The sequence below is a fragment of the Pangasianodon hypophthalmus genome, chromosome 6 (assembly GCF_027358585.1).
Source record: "Pangasianodon hypophthalmus isolate fPanHyp1 chromosome 6, fPanHyp1.pri, whole genome shotgun sequence".
NCBI classification, from domain to species: Eukaryota; Metazoa; Chordata; class Actinopteri; order Siluriformes; family Pangasiidae; genus Pangasianodon; species Pangasianodon hypophthalmus.
The window spans coordinates 29,742,701-29,765,358 of NC_069715.1; the positions used below are offsets into that span (position 1 = coordinate 29,742,701).

General features: G+C 38.8%; 1 protein-coding gene across 11 annotated transcripts in view; it reads right to left on the reverse strand.

Moving 5' to 3' along the window:
* kiaa1549lb (KIAA1549-like b) overlaps nucleotides 1-22,442 on the reverse strand; it is a 60,631-nt gene extending 38,189 nt beyond the window's left edge. For 10 of the 11 annotated variants that reach the window (XR_008301942.1, XM_053235068.1, XM_053235069.1 and 7 more), the window contains exons 1-2: nucleotides 935-5,806; nucleotides 680-795 (exon numbers count right to left, since the gene is read on the reverse strand). Coding sequence is in view for 10 of the 11 variants with exons in the window: in XM_053235068.1 (XP_053091043.1) it covers nucleotides 680-795; nucleotides 935-5,804 (4,986 nt within the window). In the remaining variant the exon portion in view is untranslated. Of the gene's footprint in view, nucleotides 1-679; nucleotides 796-934; nucleotides 5,807-9,079; nucleotides 9,434-21,713 lie in introns of those variants that run through there. The other variant, XM_053235072.1, reaches the window with a different exon arrangement.
* Nucleotides 22,443-22,658: the final 216 nt, after the last annotated feature.

Consider the following 22,658-nt stretch of genomic DNA (forward strand, 5'->3'; position numbering starts at 1 on the left):
TGTGTGTCAGTGAGGCTCGGAACTGAACCTCGCCCACACTTCCCTTGATTCAAAAGATCATTAAGGGATTAGACTGCATTTCCTCTCAGGGCCTTCAGGAACATCAACAAGACTCATTTGCGGTCAAGGAGTCTTTCATCTAGTGTTACTACTGGGTTAACATTTTTGGAAAACGCCAGAACTATTGGTGCCCTCTATGAAAATGTGCAGAAAGGGTTGCTGAGCGTTGCTCTCAGTCTTCAAGCACTGTATTTTTGCCATCACCTGTTTATCTGGGGGTATCTCTAAGAGGTTCCACACATGTTAAATCATAGTTCAAAAAGGAATGGATGTTCACTGAAATCAGCATTTTGCAGAAAAGTCTGAACTACTGAAATTATGCTAAAATAAGTCTAAGTCTTTTTTATGAAACGTACTGCATTTATTGTTCACAGAAAGATATGCATTTACTGACATTGCATGAAGGCCTTAAAATCAGTTCAACCTTCAAATTGATCCAAATTCATGTGCAGAAAGTGATGCTGTGAAAGATGCTAAGTGTCTACACAGTCAAATGTCAAAAAAGAGTTTTAAATGTGTGAAGAGTTGTCCAACTGACTGTGCAGTACCTCAGAAATATACTACAGTACAATATGAAGAGCAAAACCAGAGCAAGACCACAGAGTAAGACCAAACTGACCTGTGCACGGGCACCGCTGTCATTCAGAGCCTTCGCCAGTGCCAAAGTCAGACCTTTCGGAAGGTTCTGTTTCAAAATATTGTCCAGCCGGTTCCTCCGGATGTGGATGGACAGAACTGCCAGAGAAGGTCAAAGACATAAAGAATGAATTGGAGTGGCAAGGCTTATATGTGGTAAGTGCCACCCACAAGCCACGATATCTAATGAGAGAATCAACATCCATCCAAGTATTAAAAGGAAGATAAGGGTCCTCACCTGTTTTAACCCACATCCTGTCAGTTATGTTGCAGCTGAGTGGAGAACTTTGAGTGGTGGTGGTGGTTCTGGGTGGACTGGTCCTGACATGCTGGGTGGTGGTGGGCCATTTAGGGGACACGGTAGGTGCTATAGTTCCGGGAGGCTTTGCCGTAGTGGTGGTGGTTGTAGTCCCTGTGGTGCTGGTTAACTGAGTTGTGCTGGTCGGTTGTGTGGTTGTGGTACTTGTTGTGGAAGCTGTTGTGGTGGTGAGTTGAGAGAAATTGCTAGTTGGTAGTTGCTGGGTAAGTGGTTCTGAATGGACTGAGACATTTACATTTTTGTTGGGTAATATAGGACTTATCATTTGGAATGGCGGTAAACCAGAGTCATTTCCTATTGCATGAAGCCTCGTCTCTCGAGATGTAAGGACAGAGGACGGAAGCCCGGACATCCACTGGTCCAGCGTAGACTTCTCTGTAACAACAAGACGAGGTTCACTCACTTCCTGTGAAAGGTGTGATGGGATTAGTGCAGAGATCTGAGAGAACTGCTGCGAAGGCTTTGATGGTGATGAGAACAATTTTGATGGTGACACGGATATGAATGGTTGTTGTTTTGATATGTCATAATAGGACAATGGCTCAGATGATGTAGACGACATTAATGATGATTTTAAAGAGAATGATGAAGACAGTGATGGTGATTCAGATGTTATTACTGATGGTAATGGTGATAATGTTGAATATTTTGTTAATGCAGACTCATAATAAGATGCTGCTGATGGTGATGAAGATATTGCCAATGGAGATAAAGTTGAGGACAATGAAGACATTTTTGATGGTGATAGAGATATAAATTGTTTTGTTAACAAAAAATCATAAATGGATGATGTTACTGGTGATGTTAATGGTGAGGATGCTGATGGTGATAATGAGGACGATGAAGTCAGTATCATTTTCGATGGCGATATCAATGATATCAGTTGTTTTGTTAACACAGAATTATAATAAGATGGTAATAATTGTGATGGTGATAATTCTGATGTTTGTGATGCCGGTGATAAATCTGATAGTGATGGTGATAATTCTGATGGGTGTGATGTTGGTGATACTTCTGATGGTATTTCTAAAGGTGATGGTGATAATTCCAATGGTGATGCTTTTGGTGACAATTCTGGTGATAAATCTGATGGTGATGATCTTGGTGATAATTCCAATGTTGATAATTCTGATGGTGATAATGCTGCTGTTGATGATGATGGTAATAATTCTGATGATGTTGCTGGTGATAATTCTGCTGGTGGTGGTGGTGGTGGTGATAATTCTGGTGATAAATCTGATGGTAATGATGTTGGTGATAATTCAAGTGGTGATGATGCTGATGGTGATAATTCCAATGTTGATACTTCTGATGGTGATGGTGATAATTCTGATGGTGATGATGCTGGTGATAATGCTGGTGATAATTCTGTTGGTAATAATTCTGATGATGATGCTGGTGATAATTCTGGTGGTGGTGGTGGTGATAATTCTAATGGTGATATTTCTGATGGTGATAATTCTGATTGTGATGATGTTGGTGATACTTCTGGTGGTGATGATACTGGTGATAATTCTGATGGTGATGATGCAGATGGTGATAATTCTGATGACGATGATGCTGATGGTAATAATGAGGATGATGAAATCATTCTTGATGGTGATATAGACACCAAGGATGTTAATTGTTTTATTAACACAGAATTATAATAAGAAGTGAATGCTGTTAATACTGATGATGTAGTTGCTGATGATGCTGATAGTAATTCTGATGATGATATTTCTAATGGTGATATTGGTGATAATTCTGATGATGATAATGCTGGTGATAATTCTGATTGTGATGATGGGTGTGATAATTCTGTAGGTAATAATTCTGATGATGTTGTTGCAGGTGATAATTCTGGCTGTGATGATGCTGGTGAAAGGTTTGCTGGAGGTAATGTTGGAAATGATTCAGATGGTGATGTTTCTGTTGATTCTGATGGTAATGATATTGGTGATATTTCTGATGGTGATAATGCTGGTGATAATTCTGATTGTGATGATGGGTGTGATAATTCTGTAGGTAATAATTCTGAGAATGCTGATTCTGGTGATAATTCTGGTGGTGATGATGCTGGTGAAAGGTTTGCTGGAGTTAATGTTGGAAATGATTCAGATGGTGATGTTTCTGTTGATACTTCTGATGGTAATGATATTGGTGATATTTCTGATGGTAAAGAAACTGGTGATGATTCCGATGCTGATGATGTGGGTGATAATTCTGAAGGTGATGGTGATAATTCTGATGGTGATGCTGTTGGAGATAATTCTGGTGATAAATTCGATGGTGATATTCCAGGTGATAATTCTTTTGGTAATGAAGGTGATAATTCTAGTGAAGATGATGATGGTGATGATCCTGGTGATAATTCTGTTGGTAATGATGCTGGTGATAATTCTGGTGGTGATGATGTTGAAGGTGATAATTCCAATGTTGATTCTTCTGATTGTGACGATGCTGGTGATAGGTTTGTTTGTGGTAATGTTGGAGATGATTCAGATGGTGATGTTCCTGTTGATAATTCTGATGGTGATGATACTGGTGATAATTCCAATGTTGATTCTTCTGATTGTGATGATGCTGGTGATAGGTTTGTTGGTGGTAGTGCTGGAGATGGTAATAATTCAGATGGTGATGTTTCTGTTGATAATTCTGATGGTGATGATACTTGTGATATTTGTGATGGTAAAGAAAATGGTGATGATTCCGATGCTGATGATGTGGGTGATAATTCTGATGGTGATGCTGTTGGAGATAATTCTGGTGATATTCCAGGTGATAATTCTTTTGGTAATGATGGTGATAATTCTAGTGAGGATGATGATGGTGATGTTCCTGTTGATAATTCTGATGGCGATGATACTGGTGATAATTTCAATGTTGATTCTTCTAATTGTGATGATGCTAGTGATAGGTTTGTTGGTGGTAATGCTGGAGATGGTAATGCTGGAGATGGTGATGTTCCTGTTGATAAATCTAACAGTGATAATGACACTGACAATGATGGTGATGATACTGGTGATAATTCTGATGGTGGTGATACTGTTGATAAAGCTGATGGTGATGCCACTGATAATGATGACGGTGAGGATGCTGGTGGTATTTCTGATGGTGATGATGCTTGTGATAATTCTGAAGGTGATGATGCTGTTGATAAATCTGATAGTGATGATGCCACTGATAATAATGATGGTGATTGTACTGGTGATAATTCTGATGATGACAATGCTCTTGATAAATCTGGTGGTGATGATGCCACTGATAATGATGATGATGATGCTGGTGATAATTCTAAAGGTGATGATGTGGTTGATGAATCTGATGGTGATACCACTGATAATGATGGTGGTGAGGATGCTTGTGGTATTTCTGATGGTGAGGATGCCGATGGTGATAATTCTGAAGGTGATGATGCTGGTGATAATTCTGAAGGTGATGATGCTGGTGATAATTCTGATGGTGATGATGCTGGTGATAATTCTGATGGTGATGAGACTGGTGATAATTCTGATAGTGATGATGCAGGTGATAAATCTGATAGTGATGATGCCACTGATAATAATGATGGTGATTGTACTGGTGATAATTCTGATGATGACAATGCTCTTGATAAATCTGGTGGTGATGATGCCACTGATAATGATGATGATGATGAGGATGCTGGTGATAATTCTAAAGGTGATGATGTGGTTGATGAATCTGATGGTGATACCACTGATAATGATGGTGGTGAGGATGCTTGTGGTATTTCTGATGGTGAGGATGCCGATGGTGATAATTCTGATAGTGATGATGCAGTTGATAAATCTGATAGTGATGATGCAGTTGATAAATCTGATAGTGATGATGCTGGTGATAATTCTGATGGTGATGCCACTGATAATAATGGTGGTGAGGACGGTGGTGGTGTTTCTGATGGTGAGGATGCTGATGGTGATAAATCTGAAGATAATGATGGTACTGATAATGGTGATGGTGATGATGGTGCTGATAATGGTGATGATGCTGGTGATAATTTTGATGTGGATAAATCTGATGGTGATGATGTCACTAATGATAGTGATGATGCTGTTGATGAATCTGATGGTGATACCACTGATAGTGATAATTCTGAAATTGATGATTGTGATGATAATGATGATGGTGATGATCCCAGTGATAATTCAGATGGTGATGCTGTTGGTGATAATTCTGATAAAAATGAAGCTGTCGATAATTCTGTTGATAATGATACGGGTGACAATTCTGATGATGATGATGCTGGAGATAATTTTGAAGGTGGGGATGCTGATGATGATACTTCTGATGGTGATGATCCCAGTGATAATTCTGTTTGTAATGATGTAGTTGATAAATCTGATGGTGATAATTCTGAAATTGATGATGGTGATGATAATGATTCTGTCTGTAATGATGCTTGTGATAATTCTGGTGATGATGATGGTGATAATTCTGATGGTGATGATGCTGAAGATGATAATTCCAATGTTGATACTTCTGACGGTGATAATGTTGATGGCAATGATGATGGTGATAATTCTGATGGTGATGATGCTGGTGATAATGCTGCTGCTGATAAGGCTGGTGATAATGCTGATGGTGATGATGTAGGTGATAATTCTGATGGTAATAATTTTGATGATGATCCTGGTGATAATTCTGGCAGTGGTGGTGATAATTCTAATGGTGATATTTCTGATGGTGAAAATTCCAAGTGTGATGATGTTGGTGATAATTCTGGTGGCGATGATACCGGTGATAATTCTGATGGTGATGATGCCAAGGGTGATGATTCTGATGACATCATTCTTGATGGTGTTATAGACACCAATGGTGTTAATTGTTTTGTTAACACAGAATCATAATAAGAAGTGAATGCTGTTAATACTGATGATGTGGTTGGTGATGATGCTGATAGTAATTCTGATGATGGTATTTCTGATGGTGATAATTCTAATGGTGATATTGGTGATAATTCTGATTGTGATGATGTGTATGATAATTCTGTTGGTAATAATTCTGATGATGATGATGATGATGATGGTGATAATTCTGAGAATGATGATTCTGGTGATAATTCTTCTGGTGACGATGCTGGTGATAGGTTTGATGGTGGTAATGCTGGAGGTGATGCAGATAGTGATGTTCCTGTTGATAATTCTGACATTGATGATGTGGGTGATAATTCTGATGATAATTCTGATGGTGGTAATGCTGTTAAATAAAATGATGGTGATGCCACTGATAATGGTGATGGTGATAATGCTGGTGATAATTCAGATGGTGATGCTGTTGATGCTAATTCTGATACTAATGAAGCTGTTGATAATTCTGTTGACAATGATACTGGTAACAATTCTGATGGTGATGATGCTGGAGATAATTCTGATGTTGGTGATGCTGGAGACAATTTTGAAGGTGAGGATGCTGATGATGATGATAATTCTGATAATGATGCTGATGATAATTCTGACGGTGACGATACTGCCGATAATTCTGGAGGTGATGGTGTTGTTGATAATTCTAATAGTGATGACGCTGGTAATGATGAAGGAAATAATTCTGATGGTGATGATGCTAATGGCAATGATGCTGGTGATAATTCTGTTGATAATGATGCTGATGATGCTGGTGACAATTCCATTATACCTGGAGATAAATCAGTTTGTGTTCCTGATGTTTGAACTGTTAATATATTCATGGTGGGTGAAGACACAGATGCTGTTTTCTCTGACAAAAGGTTTATCCCTGATGCTGGAAACCTAGTTGGTAACACTTGGATACCTCTTGTGTTTAAACTAACTGATTCATTTGATGATGTTGTATTTAACACCATATGCAAGGAAAGCGTTGTATTGGTTGGTGAAGAAAAAGACTGTTCTTTTTTAATTATAAGGACCTGCTGCAGTGGATGTTTTATGTGACTAGAACCTCCAGTCCCTGCTGGATTTGATTTACTTGCTTCTGATCTAGACTTTAATGCCAATGTGGTATAGAACCCACTATACATTGACCTGTCTTTCCCAGAAGAGTTTATTAGGCCATTAGGTCTTACGGGTGTGAGGTTCAGGCCCTGGGCACCAGTACCAGGCGCAGATATCTGTTTTGATGATACAATAGATGCAGTTTCATCAGCAAATGTTTCTTTTCTTACCGTTGTTTGAGCTGTGATAAATAAAGCATTTTTAGTGAATATTCCAGGTGTAGCTGATATTCTTCTGTCTGAAGATGTGAAATAATCTGACTTCTCCACATCAGCTTTAGATGTTTGCATCATATTATGAAGACGTAATGAAGGTGTGGGAGAAAAAAACATATCAGAGGACCTCTTACTAAAAGTTGAACCCAAGAACTTCAACATGAAGGAAGACCTTGTCTCCATAGGTGTCTGCAATGAAGTTGAATCAATGGCTGGAAAGAGTTTTTCTTGATAAGTGAACTTATTACTGAAAGGGTTTTCAGATACCCTCAAATTAATTGGTGAGTACGTTTCATGGATACGTCTTTCAGGACCTGATGTAGTTACAAAATTGGAAGTGATACCATTTTGAAAGGTTAAAGACTTTCTGTCCAACAGGATTGATGGCTTGCTACTTGACAGACTATCAGCCACCTGTTTTGCTGTAGAGCTGGAGAAGATGGCAGATATTAAAGGTTTAGACAAGGTCACTGCTCTTGCTATAGTCTCAGAAGAGACTGTGTCAATTCTGTGAGTCATGAGTGGTGTTGATGGGATGTTGGTTGGTGGCGCATCCCAAAAACCTTTTGCTATCTTTTCAGTACCATGAGTTTTTAGAGTTCTGTTAGTGCTAGTTTCCTGAAGACTTGTACTCGGCATGTACTCAGTAAATGCAGAAGCTGTTTGCACTTGCAACTCCTTTTTAGGCATTGTATATTCTGAGAAGGAGACAGGTTTCTGCAGAAAGCTCACTGGTGTTGGCTTATCAGTTGGACCAGACAAATGGATTCTGGAAAAAGAGACAGGTGCAATTCGAGAATCCACAGTTGTCATGTCTGTCTCCAAAAGGGAGTTTAGAGATGTAGTTCTAGGTGATTTATTTTTGGCTTGCCATGGAACCTGTGTGGTCAGATATGTTCTGTATAACACCAGAGATTCGTTGTTGTCATTGGAGTATGGTTCTTCCAAATTCAGGTAACCAGCTGGAATTTGCTGTGTTGGTTTTCTTAGAAATGATTTGTACCCTGGAGAGGTTGGGTTCTTATGTATTTCAGACAAACCTGTAGGAGAAACCATCAAACGAGTGGTTATGAAAGAACTTGAAGGCGCTATTTCCCTTTCATTTAAGGATAAAGCCACACTTGAATCTGCCTTGGTGTGGATCAACTGCTCTTGAGCTTTAGAAGACTGAGCTGCTGATTCTTCATAAACATTTGTAAACATGCTGTTTTTAGAGCCATGTAACTGCATTTGGCTCTCACTTGATGTATCCTGTGGGACTGTAGATACAGATGAAATATAACTATACAGCTTTCCGTGATCATACATTGTTCTAGTGGTCCTCCAGACAAAAAATCCACCTGGGTTACGAGACAATGAAGTCGGTACTTGTGATGGTTGTCCTGAGACATGTGTAACTGGGGATAATGATGGCTTAGGCTCTAGCTCGGAGGGTGCCTTTGACACTGGGCTTTGGACAAATGGCTTGTTAAATTGCATGTATGTATCATACTCTACTGAGGCGTTTGACGTATTCTTAAGAGAAAGTGGTTTATCTGAGTACAGTGTGTAAGAACCAATGGCTGGGCTAGTTGATATTGGAACAGAACTAGATATGTAAGGGTGGTTACGTGCTGGTTTTGTTTCTTTCAAAAGTGGCCATAATGAGGCTGAATCTGAAGATGATAATGACGGTAATGATAAAGATGGTAATAATAAGGAACTTAACACTGGCGACACTGTTGATGATAATGATGATAGTAGTTTTGGTGAAGGTAACATTGGCAAAGGTGGTGTTGCTAATGATGATGACATGATGTCAGTGGCAACTGGAGGTACAGTACGAGATGCTGGTTGAGATTGGACAAAACTGGTAATTGTATGTGTGCTGAACACCAAACCTGAAGTAGAAGACTGGTTTCTAATGTGCACCAAAGCAGAGGACGGGATCATAAAAGATGGCTCTGCTCTCTGAATAGAACCTTCTGCAGGTGAATGGTTAGGTTGGTCGGTGCCCTTAACGGGACTCTCCAGAGTGGAGCCTGAATGAAGAGTGATCTGTGGTTTCACAGCTGTTCTGGCTGATAGAGACTTCTCTCTCATGTCCCTTTGTCGACTTGTAGGATCAGAATGGATGACCGAGATGGGATCCTCATCAGTCATATGCAAACCAGATGGCCGAAGAGAAGAGGTGGACAGGGTTGCTTGGTCCAGAGCTGATGCCAATGATCCAGACGCCTCGTAATTTGTTTCATCTGTGGGAGAAGAAACCCAGATGGTTATATTGGGAATATTTTATCTTTACAATGCAGAACTTTAGTTCAGATCCTATAGAGGGTAGAAGCTATAATTTTCCTGTCATATATTCTGGAAGTTTCTTTGTGGAGCAGGCACTCAGAATTATAGCTCTGTTGAACAATACAAAGCACTCAAAGCACAATTATTTTAAAAAGCCTTTAAAAACACTTTGAATAGACCGAACAGAACTGGTTTAATATTTTGTTATTTCAAGAAAAAAAAATGGAGGAATCAAAATGATGATCATTAAGCATTACATCAAGGAGCATCTTCTCAGGGTCCATACTTTTACTTTGTCAAGGCTTTGCTGCACAATACCATTTACACCACAGCAACACACACTCATTTATAGAGAAAAAAAGAGATGTTTAAACAAATGACACCTTTAAAAGACAGAAAAGCACTGTGTCATATTTCTAGATGTGTCAGATGTGTCAAGGTTCTGTGCAGGATGGCTGGGACAGGTCTCCATCTATCTATCCATCCATCCAGCCTACTCTCTTACAAGTCAGTGCACGTCTGTTTGACATGCTCGACAATATCAATTCATTCATTAGGATTTTGCAAGTCTGGCACATAATAAACGGGAGGCTGATTCTAAGGCATGTCAGGCTAAAGGAAGCTCATTAAAAATGTAGCACATCACTTTGAATAATTAAGATAAAAGAAGAACAGTTAAATCTTAAAGGGTTAGCTGTGATACACAAAAGGGACATTGTGTTAACAAATTGGCAGAACAAAGTACATACCAGTGTTAATTTGGCACCTATTTTGGATATAGTTTTAGACTTATTTTACTCATTTGGCTATAGTAAGTTTAGTTTAGGTTTAGCTGACAAAAACTGCAGCATTCTAAGTAAACAAGCTCAACTAAAACTAGCCACCAATACATTCTTACTTAAGTTTCCAAAAGTAAGATTATTAATATCCCATGTTTAAAGTTCAGAATGCTTTACAAATTCCTTCACTGACTCAAAGTCTTTCTCCTTTTCGATGTGTGTTGCCTAAATGAAAGATGTTTGGTGAACACATTTATTACATCAAGATAATATTTTAAAAAAAAGTGATTTTTGTCTAATAGATTGAATTGACATTGCCAAGACCATGGTCAACTAAATCAAAACAGTGCAAACTGTTGTGAGGAAACAGGAACTATAGTTAGATAAATGCATTCTTCTGGCTTACAGGGATTCAGTCTGAGGGAAGAAGATGTGAGGAGAACAGGACAGGAGAGACTGAGGTGTGTGATGTCACTCACTCTGGTTTCACTCCTGAGTTTATAACAACCACTTACTAGAAACAGTGAAGGTCATGGTGTCCCTTTGTCCCATTATACGCCTAGTGGGGAACTGACACACTTTCCATCTCCCTGGAGTGTATACTTACACACTGCAGTACCTCATGAGCAGCCCAACATATTGCAAATTCCTACTTCATTCTTTCTGCACACATCCTCTGTCAAAGTGTCCTTCTTGTCCTTCTTAACAGTCCTGCTCGGTTGGAGATAAACTGATAAATGGAGAGAATTTTTACCCACATCATCATCATCATTTATTCAGAATCCAGTGCTGCATATGAGAGCAGATTCTCTCACCAAAGCCACATTACAGACCTCTGCTCCCAAAGCACCAGCCAATCAATAGTTCACAGATAGTTCACTCAGAACGCTGAAGAGGTCAAATAAAAGCTTGCTCTGCCATTTATTAAAACTGAACTTGTGTTGAAAATGGACTGGTGTTGAGTGTCTAATAACGTCTATGACTTTGTTCACACAGCAGAGATTATTCAATTCAGTGATTCAAGCTTAACATAAATATACTGTAAATATAAATATAACACAATGCACCAGTTGTAGGAGATATTTGAAGAACATAGAGGAGAAACAACATTTATCACCGCTGTAGTTAGACCCGGCGTAGCCACTGCATTCGTGGGCGCTGCCATGTTGAAATCCATACTTATTGACGCTTAATTGATACATTGAGAAAATGGAGTTAATTGGTCTCACATGTGCAAATTCATTAAAAAAAATTGTATGATTTAATTTGCTTGAAAGTTCAAAGGTTAAGGTTGGGGTTAGGGGCGGAGTTAGCATCTGAACCTTTTCATACCCGCTCATTTTTATGATTTAGATCAAAATCCAACCACGATTGTTTTGTACTTGTCCGTATTTTTCATAAGATCACACTAGTTTTACTTCAGGCCAATATGCAATCGTAGATCCGAATAGACGTGAGCGATATGATAAAAATATTACATTATGATTCTTAAAGACCTTTCTAAGATACAATACGTATATGTATCATTACGTGTTGCCTTTACAAAAAAAATGAGTTGATAATTTTATTTAATGTCTTTAAAACTAAAAAGTAGGGAAAAACATTAAAGTTTCAATACAGTGCAAAACTTGTAGAGTTCATAACTGTAAAAATGTTATATAATAAAAGATATCCTGATACCTGTGGTTATCTCAGAAATGTTTATTGTGACATAATTTATCACAATATTGATATTACATCATTATATTTCTCAGCACTAGGTCTGAACATGCAGCACAGACAGCAGCCACAAAAACTGCAGAGATTTTAACAGAAAGTCAAGACAGACTAGATGTTTTCTTTGCACCAGGCCCAGGTTCTCTTCTCCTTTCACCTCTATCTACAATGTTCAAAATACACACCAGAACTGATTTACTAACAGAGTCTACAGAGAATTGCATCTTTCAAATCGTCTGTTTTGCATGATTGATTTAACAAATATAAAATCCAGGGGCATACGGTGTTTAGTAGAGGGTGGAGTCAATGGAAATACACAATATGGCCAAAAGTATGTGACCATCACACCCACATGTGCTTCTTCCCCAAACTGTTGCCACAAAGCTAGAAGCACAGAATTGTACAGAAAGTGTCTGTGTGCTGTAGCATTACAATTTCCCTTCACTGGAACTAAGAGGCCCAAACCTGTTCCAGCATGACGATGCCCCTGAGCACAAAGCGAGCTCCATGAAGACATGGTGTGTGAAGGTTGGAGTGGAAGAACTCGAGTGTCCTGCACAGAGCCCTGACCTCAACCCCACTGAACACCTTTGGGATGAACTGGAACACCGACTGCACCCCAAACCTCCTCAACATCCCAACATCAGACATCACTAATGCTCTTGTAGCTGAATGAACACAAATCCCCACAGCCACGCTCCAACATCTAGTGGAAAACTTCCCAGAAGAGTGGAGCTCATTATAACAGCAAACACAGGGGAATAAATCTGGAATGAGACGCTCAACAAGCACATATGGGTGTGATGGTCAGGGGGGCACATACTTTTGGCCATATAGTGTAGATTAATTTAGCACCTACAGTATAATTTGCAGAGATTTTGTGTATAAATGAATATGACTGAAGGGCAGGTATTAAATTTGTGAAAGCCTGTTTTACCATTTAGTGAGACTCAATAATGACAAAGTTGCAAAATAATGACTTAATGTCATTGTGGTAATGTTGGTCCAACACCGTGACCATTTAAAGAGACTGTGAAAAAGTTTTTATTACATATACTTTGTGAGCGCGCGCACACACACACACACACACACACACACACACACACACACTCTACACTCATTTATTTTGTGTTCTCAAATAATTTTCTGATATATCTATATCTATTCAGAGCTCATTAATACTATCGAGAACATTCAATGAAAACTCCTTTACATACTCCTTTACTTACTAAACTTTTATTTACAGAATTCATCTCAATCATCTGTAGCACACACAACCAGAAGGAAATATATCAGATTGTACATGTAACGTGGTCTCTCTTTATTTGGGATCTTGACATAGGGAGTGAATGATGAACCCGCTCAAATTAGATGTGTTAAAAAAATTTGATTCGACTGTTTGAAAGTCAGCGTATAAGCATACAAAGTCTTCATGCTAGCCTACAGTTCGACTGCCATATACGTAGAGTCTCTGTGAGAAGCTCTGGGAATCAGGAAGTCCAGCTGACTGTAGCTAAAACAAGTGTGATCAATTTAATGCGGCCGAGCTCATCAATCTAACCCCTCTGAGAGTGACCTACTGAATGTGGCACAATTTTGGCTGAGCTCAGATACTGCAGCTTGCACTGACGCTGTGTGTCCTTTTGCCCAGGAAGGCTAAAACAGTGGCTGAATCTGGGTCTGTACACTCTTGTCCCTTTTGGGAAGCTAAGAGCCCTTAAGTATCCAATGAACCCCTAAAGAACCCACGAAGACCCTTATTTCCTAAGATTGTATGTATTAACTGGGTGTGTCGTACAAAATCTGAATTATTGGTCATTATTCTCACTGAAATACCTAGAATTTAGCTAAACTGTCTTAGTACTTGGTACTTACACTCTTAGAAAAAAAGGTTCTTAGCCTCCTAAAAAGTTTTCTGTAAGGAGATATTTATTTAACATTTATGGAAGGAGTCTCCAGTGTCAGTGCTTTGATACAGTCAGAGGTAAAGCTGTAACTTTAAATAATATAATGCTGATAATATGACAAGCTGGGGTGTTTTTTTATGTTTTATCAACTTCAAAACAGAGACAAAAGAGAGACTAGTGAAGGAACTAGTGAAGTTTATATCTGCTCTAACCTAAATGATAACATGAGCTAATTTGCTGTAACAAAAATGGATAAAAAGTGCATCATTCTTTAAAAAATTTAACACACTTTTGATGACTATAAATAAATGCAGAAAGGACATTGTTCATATCACACTCTCCAGTGTCACCCAAATGAGGATGGGTTCCCTTCTGAGTCTGGTTCCTCTCAAGGTTTCTTCCTCATATCATCTAAGGAAGTTTTTCCTCACCACAGTCGCCTCAGTCGCCTCAGGCTTGCTCACTAGGGATAATTTTGTCTAACATCTAGGACTGTTTGTATGTTTTTGTTTCTTATGTTCTGTAAAGCTGCTTTGAGACAATGTTCATTGTTAAAAACGCTATACAAATAAAATTGAATTGAATTGAACTTTTGGACATGCTGATACATAAAAATAATCAAAATCAGGGTGGAAACAGTAACTCTGTTTCATCACACCACCCATCACTGATTATTTTACTACAAAAGCACAACACAGAGTGTTTAATTCCTTAAATACTGTATGGAGCCACAAATGACGTTATTAAACAGCATCACACAGTGCCACTTATTATCCACAAACGGTGCTTAGAATAAAAAAGGTTGAGAATGGCTGAAACAGAGAATTAAAAACAGATACTACAACAGAAAATAAGGTGTTATTCTCCAACAGGTGTCGTCTTTTAGGATATACGTATACATCGATCTAAATACAATATAGGATTTTATAAAAATCTGAAATATTGAGGCTGCTCAAGCTCGACCCATGAAGTCGGCACGTACACTTTCCTTCAAAGAGAGATAAATATCTCAAGCCTCTTCATATCAGCCTTATGAAAAATATGATATGATTACATCAACCGTGTCTCCAGCTTCGCAGTAATTTCTTTCACACTTCAGTCCACTCTGAAGGTTCACACCAGGGACAAGACAAGCAAGAAATATAGAGCTTTAGTTAACCTCACTAAATGAACTGAAATATGAACTGTGGAACCACACCATACATAATTCATTTTAGTTAATATTAAACTGAACTAAAAGCCTGTCTGAAGGACCGTGTCATTATTGTACAAAAACAAAACAAGTCATGCGACTGTTGGCCTACTGAAGGCACCTGCATTAATGAGTGTTTCAGGACTGAATCTGTGGACGTTAGGCCAAAAATAGGTCACGATATTTAAAGAATATGTATTTCTACAATACACATTATATATCATGACTCACATGTTTGTTAAGAACCTGCCAGCAAACTATTAGTGTTGTATTGAAAAATAAAGCTTTAAAATGTAGTCAGTGTTATATCTATTTGATGTCTTCAAAAGTTAATGAACTGTGATAATGAAGGGAAAAAAAATCTTTTCATTTTACAATTTTTAAAATCCAAAAATGTCAAATTAGCTGATTCCAGAATTTGTATTTGCTGTTTTAAATAAATAAATAAATAAATAAAAACATTTTATACTGGGTTATTGTGATACCTAGTATAACGCATATTGTATGTATATTACATCGTCATATTGCCTAACTAGTCTACAGGTTTTTTTTTTTTTTTTAATCTTCAGTTGCGTTTTATAAAATATCCATGAGGATACAACACTGAGATCCAACAGTAAAAAGGGAAAATCTCAGTTGCATCACAATTCAATTTGTGTGAAAAATCTATTTAGAAAATTACACTACAGCTTGATCTCACTGAATTTGTTTCCGTTTTATTTACCAGTAGTGCAAACATTCAAAGCCACGCTACTTACTGCTATTTTTTATATCTACATTTTGCGTTCAGACACTGCTGAATCGTGTCGTTGCTTGTCTGGGCTTCATGTTAAAATATCAGCTCTACAGTATGACTTAAATCTGTGCTTATTCTCAATATGGAGGAGGAAACAGCTTTTGTGCGTGTGGGTGTTAGCGGTGGAGGAGTTGGCATCGGAGTACTGAGGAGAACGTACGAGGCCGTGTGCAGCACATGGCTAATTTAAGCTTCTCTGAATCTACTGTACTCCTTCTGAAAAAGTGTACTTATCCAATAAGCCCTTAAAGAACCCTGTTTTCTAAACGTGTACCAAGTACCAAGATAGATAAATGTAAACTCCTGACAGGTTCTGGGTAATGAGAAGAAATTATGAGCAATTATTGGGAGGGTCGTGGGTTCTTCAAATGTTTGTTGGATAATTACGAGGTTTTAGCTTCCAAAAAAAGGGTTCTGATTGGTAACACTGAGGATTTTACTTCCTACCTTCCTAAACCTGCCACTATCTGTATCTGTTTACTGCTCCAAATATCCGTATCTGTATATATTCAAACTCAAAATGGCGTTTTGTAATTTTTCATTTTTTTTTTTTTTTTATGGAACAGAGATGTATGCAGGATGATTTTTAATCCGGCTTGCATGGTTATTATTTTTGTTTGTACCTGCTTTACCATGACTTCAGTTGGTTCTATTTTACAAAACATAAATAAACTAGCAGGCTAATTTAAACCACTGAGACCCTGATGAGGCAGGTACTAAGGATGAATGCTACAAATGCATTGTTCGTATTCACCTTACTGAATGTGGTGTTTCTTTGTCCTGCAAAACTATATCTGACCGCTCGCTCATATTAAAGTAAAACCCGTAAGTTTGTGTGATTTTTTTGTTGTGTACTGTGGGATAACAGTCCTGATACACAACTCCAGTCTTAAACGAATGCACTGTGAATCTTTCTGACAAACTTAAAAAAAAAAACCCTCTTATTTGTATCTGTTTAGAACACATTATCTCTTAAATCCAAATAATGTATTGATATTTGATTACACCCAACTACACACTCATCTACAGGACCATTGTTAGATCTGGACCACACACACACACACACACACACACACACACACAGCCTTTCAGTTATATCTAAGTCACATCTGTGATGACATTGAGGACAGATACTGCTGCAGATGTAACATGAATATTTGATCCAGATTGTGAAAAAATGATTTTATCGCCATTTTCAAGTGATGGATCTTGAGGGAAAAAAATGGACATCTCTCTCCCTTCTGTCTTAAAATCACATTAGTTTGAATGAAGACAGAGATTCTGCTGCAGGCTGTAAATGTCCCGTCATGAAGCAGAGAGAGAGACAGAGAGGCAACCCGCCTTCACCGGCCAATCCCATTTATTAAAATTACGAACCTTCACTCTGGCAGAGATACAGAGAGCGAAGTGAGCAACCATCTGCTCCTGCTCTGTCTCTCTTTCTGAATGGACTCGTCCTGTCTTTATGGACCATTCAAACTCTATAACACAGTTCACAGGTCACTAAAATGTCGACCTGCATGCATATGGATCAAGTGGAGGATCAAGGTGATGTTTTGTTAATCACCTGAGAGGCTTCATTGATTTTACTGAATGGTGGGAAAATCGAAACATGCTCCTGAAGTCCACTAATCTGGCATCATATCACCAGTTTAAACTTAAGAAACATTCAGAATAGGAAAAGTTCTACTTTATTTGTATATACAGCTAATAAATTGGCAACTATATATATATCACAGTACTATTTAATTCTCGATTCTGATTGGTCAGAAGGTGTTGATTAATTTTATATAAGTAGGTCCAGCTCTCGTTCTAATCCGTTATCGTTTCCATGGCAACAGCTCATTCACATGGACTTATACGGCGGACGCTCCACATAAACGGATTCAAAAACATGTCCAGTCTTTGATATGGTGAAGTTTTCTGTAAGCAGAAATGTGTTTATTTAACATTTATGGAAGGAGTCTCCAGTTTCAGCACTTTGTGACAGTCAGAAGTAAAGCTGTAGCTTTAAGTTTTCCGATATAGATCTCTGTTTGAACATGTTACAGAGAACAAGCTGTGTGTTTTTTCTTATTTTTATACCTTTTTTAAACTTATTAACTTCAAGAGAGACAACAAAGAGAGACAACAAAGAGAGGCTGGAGAGATAATGAATTTCACGTATGTTCCATAACATTCAATCAGCATTCGAGAAATTGCACTGCACTAAATTTGAAATGTTTTGTGCAGCCATTTTTTTTATTTTTTTTTGTAGATTGATTAAAATTCACATGTACAGTTTCCAAAGCACAAAATTTAAATCCAAATCTTAGTGGCACAAATATCTTTCCATAAGTGCTGTCGTCATGTGGTGACTGTTCCATGCTAGTTTTAAGTTTCTATACAGTAGCTAATAAAATTACAATCACGGTTTGGACATAAAAGTAGAAATAATGCTGAAAAAAGCATTGTGTTTTCTCTAAAGTCAGACCATCTTCTGACTCTCTCAGCACCATGACCCAGTTCTACCGTGTCCTGAATACGGCTCCGGTTTCTGGAGACCCGACAGCACACACACACCTGCTCTCACACACACACACACACACACACACACACACCTGCTCTCTCTCTCTCACACACACACACCTGATTCAAGTCAGCGGTTAAAGGTGTAGTATGTGATTTTGGTAGAAGTTAGCAGAGTATAGCTGATTAAAGGGATACTCTGGCGCTTTGCAGCCTGAACTTTATCCACTCATCTGTAGAGTGTGTGTGATTACTACAGACAAGGATTTCGACTCGTTTCCCTGCTCGGAGAAGAGAAGAGAAGAGAAGACTCGTTCACTTCAAAATCATGTATAATTGAAGTCAAAGGGCAGCTGTTAAACTCAGTCAATAAACATTTTAAATATGTGAGTATAAAGCGCAAATTCAAACCTCTGGTCATTAAACCGAAAGAGTAAATGGATTAGAGAGAGCGTGACTGTGGGATTCTGGTCAGTCTGAAGCTAGGCTTATTCCAAATGATCTACTTCTCAAAAGAGATTAAAATCAAAGTGTGCTGTTGATCTTTTTGCGGCTGGTAGCTGCTAACGGAAATGCAGCTGAGCTGAGGCTGGTGTGATGGTCTTAACGAGACATGTCCGATGTCAATTCGGGATTAGACTTCCATTATGAGTGAGATTGGAGTGAACGGGTTTATTCAGAGCAGTTAAACCTGTGGAAATTCTTCTCACACCTTTAATCAGCTGCAGTAACACACTCATCTAAATTCTGTTCAGACTGATTGTATATAAATCCAGGAAGTCACGGCACTACAGCGAACGTCAGCAATAAATGTAGAGGTTGCAATGTTGAATATTTTGCTGTAGTGAACAAATATGTCACAAGCAAAGCAGATTTTTCTCAGCCACTGTTTTAGTGTCATGACTCTACAGTTACACACAAACACACTCACACAAACTGCTTCGTCCAGTACTAAAGAAAAAATACCAAACCCAGACTTTCACACTTAATACTGGTCTCTCTGGATTCAGGATACATCCTAAACCACATACTACTACCATCCTAAAGTCCAGAATTATTGGCACCTCAAACGGCAAAAATAAATAAATAAATCAAACTTTTCATTAACAAAAATCATTCTCTTAAGAATGTCAGTTTTTTTTTTATAATAATAATAATAAAATAGTATTCTTGCTCCAAGACATGTGGCAAAAATATTTCATATGGTCTTCCATGACAAAAAAAAAGAAAAAAGAATTTCACCATCCGTAAACTGTTGTTGCATTTGGTTAGTTCCTGTAACCTTGAGGTATAAATATGAGGTTGCACACATTTAAAAATCTCATACACTCTCTCTGAAATGGTTCTCTCAATCACTTTTTTCACTATTTACTTCTGAGACTGTTCTATATACAGAGCTATGTAGGTGTAGCAGTAACAGAGACTACATTTATAATCACTTTGACCAAACAAATAAACAATTTGAACGTTAGAAATGACCTAGCAACCTGAAAATTACAGAAGTATTGAAGCGATTCTCTGTAATAAATACCTTCAAATTAATATACACATAAAATTCTACATGACAATACATAAATGCAGAAAGGACATTGTTCATATCACACACTCCAGTGTCACCTAAATGAGGATGAGTTCCCTTTTGAGTCTGGTTCCTCTCAAGGTTTCTTCCTCGTATCATCTAAGGGAGTTTTTCCTCACCTCAGTCGCCTCAGTCGCCTCAGGCTTGCTCACTAGGGATAATTTTGTCTAACATCTAGGACTGTTTGCATGTTTTTTGTTTCTTATGTTCTGTAAAGCTGCTTGGAGACTATGTTCATTGTTAAAAGCGCTATACAAATAAAATTGAATTGAATTGAATTGAACTGAATTGAAAAACGTACCACTAACATGTACCTGTTGGCTTTAGGAGTCGTTAAATAACATTTTTATTTAGATTTATTTACGGAGTCAGCATGATGGTATCCATCCTGACGAGGAAATTTCGAGGGGAAAGAAACAGCTATGCACTGTGGCACTGTGGTGCAGAAATAGTGTATAATGTATATAATGCGGTTATAATATAGTTTGGACAACACTGCAAAATGGCTGCACCTCAAATAGTGCACTATATAGTGAATAAATTTATACACAAAAATCTATCGTTTTTTTTTTTATCACCAGAGTTTTCAGTACAAAAGACACAGATGTTTGTTGATCTGCACATGTCAGGTAAGAGATATAAAATACATACAAACATTTAAAAAGGACAATCATTTAAAAAAGTCATGCTGTTGGAGGAAAATAATCCACAACAGGGTGGTGTGATGAAACCGAGTTACTGCTCATTAAATCTATCACAGTATGAAGTGTTTTATTTCTCTTATACCACAGTAATTTACCAACAACGGCGATTTTTATTTTATTAATGAACGACATGCCATACTTGTTATGCATTTATAGTTACATTTAATGTCTGTGAAACGAGTTGGTTCCTGTTCTCACTTACGTTATAGCAGCTATAAACAGTCATTCCCTCACCAGCCTCTCTGTGAACTTATGAAGTTAATAAGACAAAAAATAAACGCAGCTTGTCATGTCCTCTGTCCTGAAGATGTCGGAAAACTTACAACAGCTTTACCTCTGACTGTTACAAAGCACTGACACTGGAGACTCCTTCCATAAATGTTACATAAATACATGCCTTCTTACAGGAAACTTCACCCCAGCAGCGATGGCACAGGTATTATTTTATCCACCGTGCTGGTCCCTGTGAACGAGCTGCTACCCTCTGGATCTGAACCCTACTGTGAATCGGTGGTGTGAATTACAGCGAAGGCACGAAACCTGAGAACGGAAAGGGAAATCAGTGAAATCAGTGCCTGGGTGCTGGTGCTGGTGCTGGTGCTCTCTACAGAACCTGCACATCAGCCTCGGTGTGTGTACAGAGCACTCATTTTTATGAAGGGTGCCAATAATTCTGGAGTTGGCTGTATGGTGCTGGGACGTAGCCATGGTGATGACGGAAGCTTGCGGTACAACTGAAATGCGCAAAAAAAAAAAAAAAAAAAAAAAAAAGAGAGAGAGAGAGAGAAAACGTGGGATTTAGTCGCTAAGTTATCAGCTATTAATAACACATTATCGCAGGCATTCGACAAAGAAGTGCACGCGCTACCGTGCATGAAATGATCACCAGGTGCGTTTTTTTTTTTTTTTTTTTTTTCTCCTTTCTGTTATATCAAGGTTCCAACTTCCTCACGCGCTGAGGTGTGACCGAGGGGAAGGAAAGAAAGAAAGAATGAAAAGAAAAGAGTTTTTTTATATTTTTATATATATGTATATATATGTATATATCTCTCTTACCGGGGTTGGCGAGCGCACCGTGCACCAGCAGCAGCACTAACCCCGCGAGCATGCCTCCCACGCGCGCGCCTCTGCCGCTCCGCCGCCGCAGGCACGCGCCCGCTCCCGCGCCCACTACACGCGCCCCGGAGGAGCGCCAGGCGCGGCGGAATCTCCGCGCACAGTCGCGCGCTCCGTGCACGAACTCTTCCTCTTCTTCTTGCTCTCCTCCTCGCGCAGTCCTCGAGCTGGATCCGGAAGCCATTTCCGTTTCCGTGACTGAGACATCTGTCCGAACCGAACCGAACCGGAACCGCGAGTCACCCAACCCTACCCAACCCAACCCAAGCGTCGCGCGCTCCCGCAGCCTGCCGCTCTCCTCCGGCGCTCACTGAATTCAGGAGCTGCTGCTGCTGGTGCTGCTTTCCGGTTCGAGCATCATCATCATCATCATCATCACTGCTACTGCAGCAGCACCACACACACACACACACACACACACACACACACACACACACTTCTATCTGTTATCTATCCCTGCTGCTCCGATGATGCTCTGTGCACGCACTGTATAAAAGATTTACTGATAATAATAATAATAATAATAATAATAATAATAATAATAATAATAATTGCATGTTAATTGAATGATTTATTGAATGCCTCTCGAACACGGAGTCAACCTGCGCCCCCTGGTGGAAAACATAACACACTACAAGCTAATCAGTTCATCACGCCCACTGATCATACAGGTCAACCTGTAGGTGCACGTTTACACACTGTAGCCCATGTGACGTTATGCACAAAGTAATGGCACCCCCGAAACTGTGCATGGATAAAAATGGACCCCAGCCAGCGGATATCATTTGGTTGGTAGTTTATTCTCACCAGTCGTGACACTACACGCAGGGGCGGGTTACTACATCCAAGACCCGCCTCCCTTACTCATGAACCAATGTGCAGAGC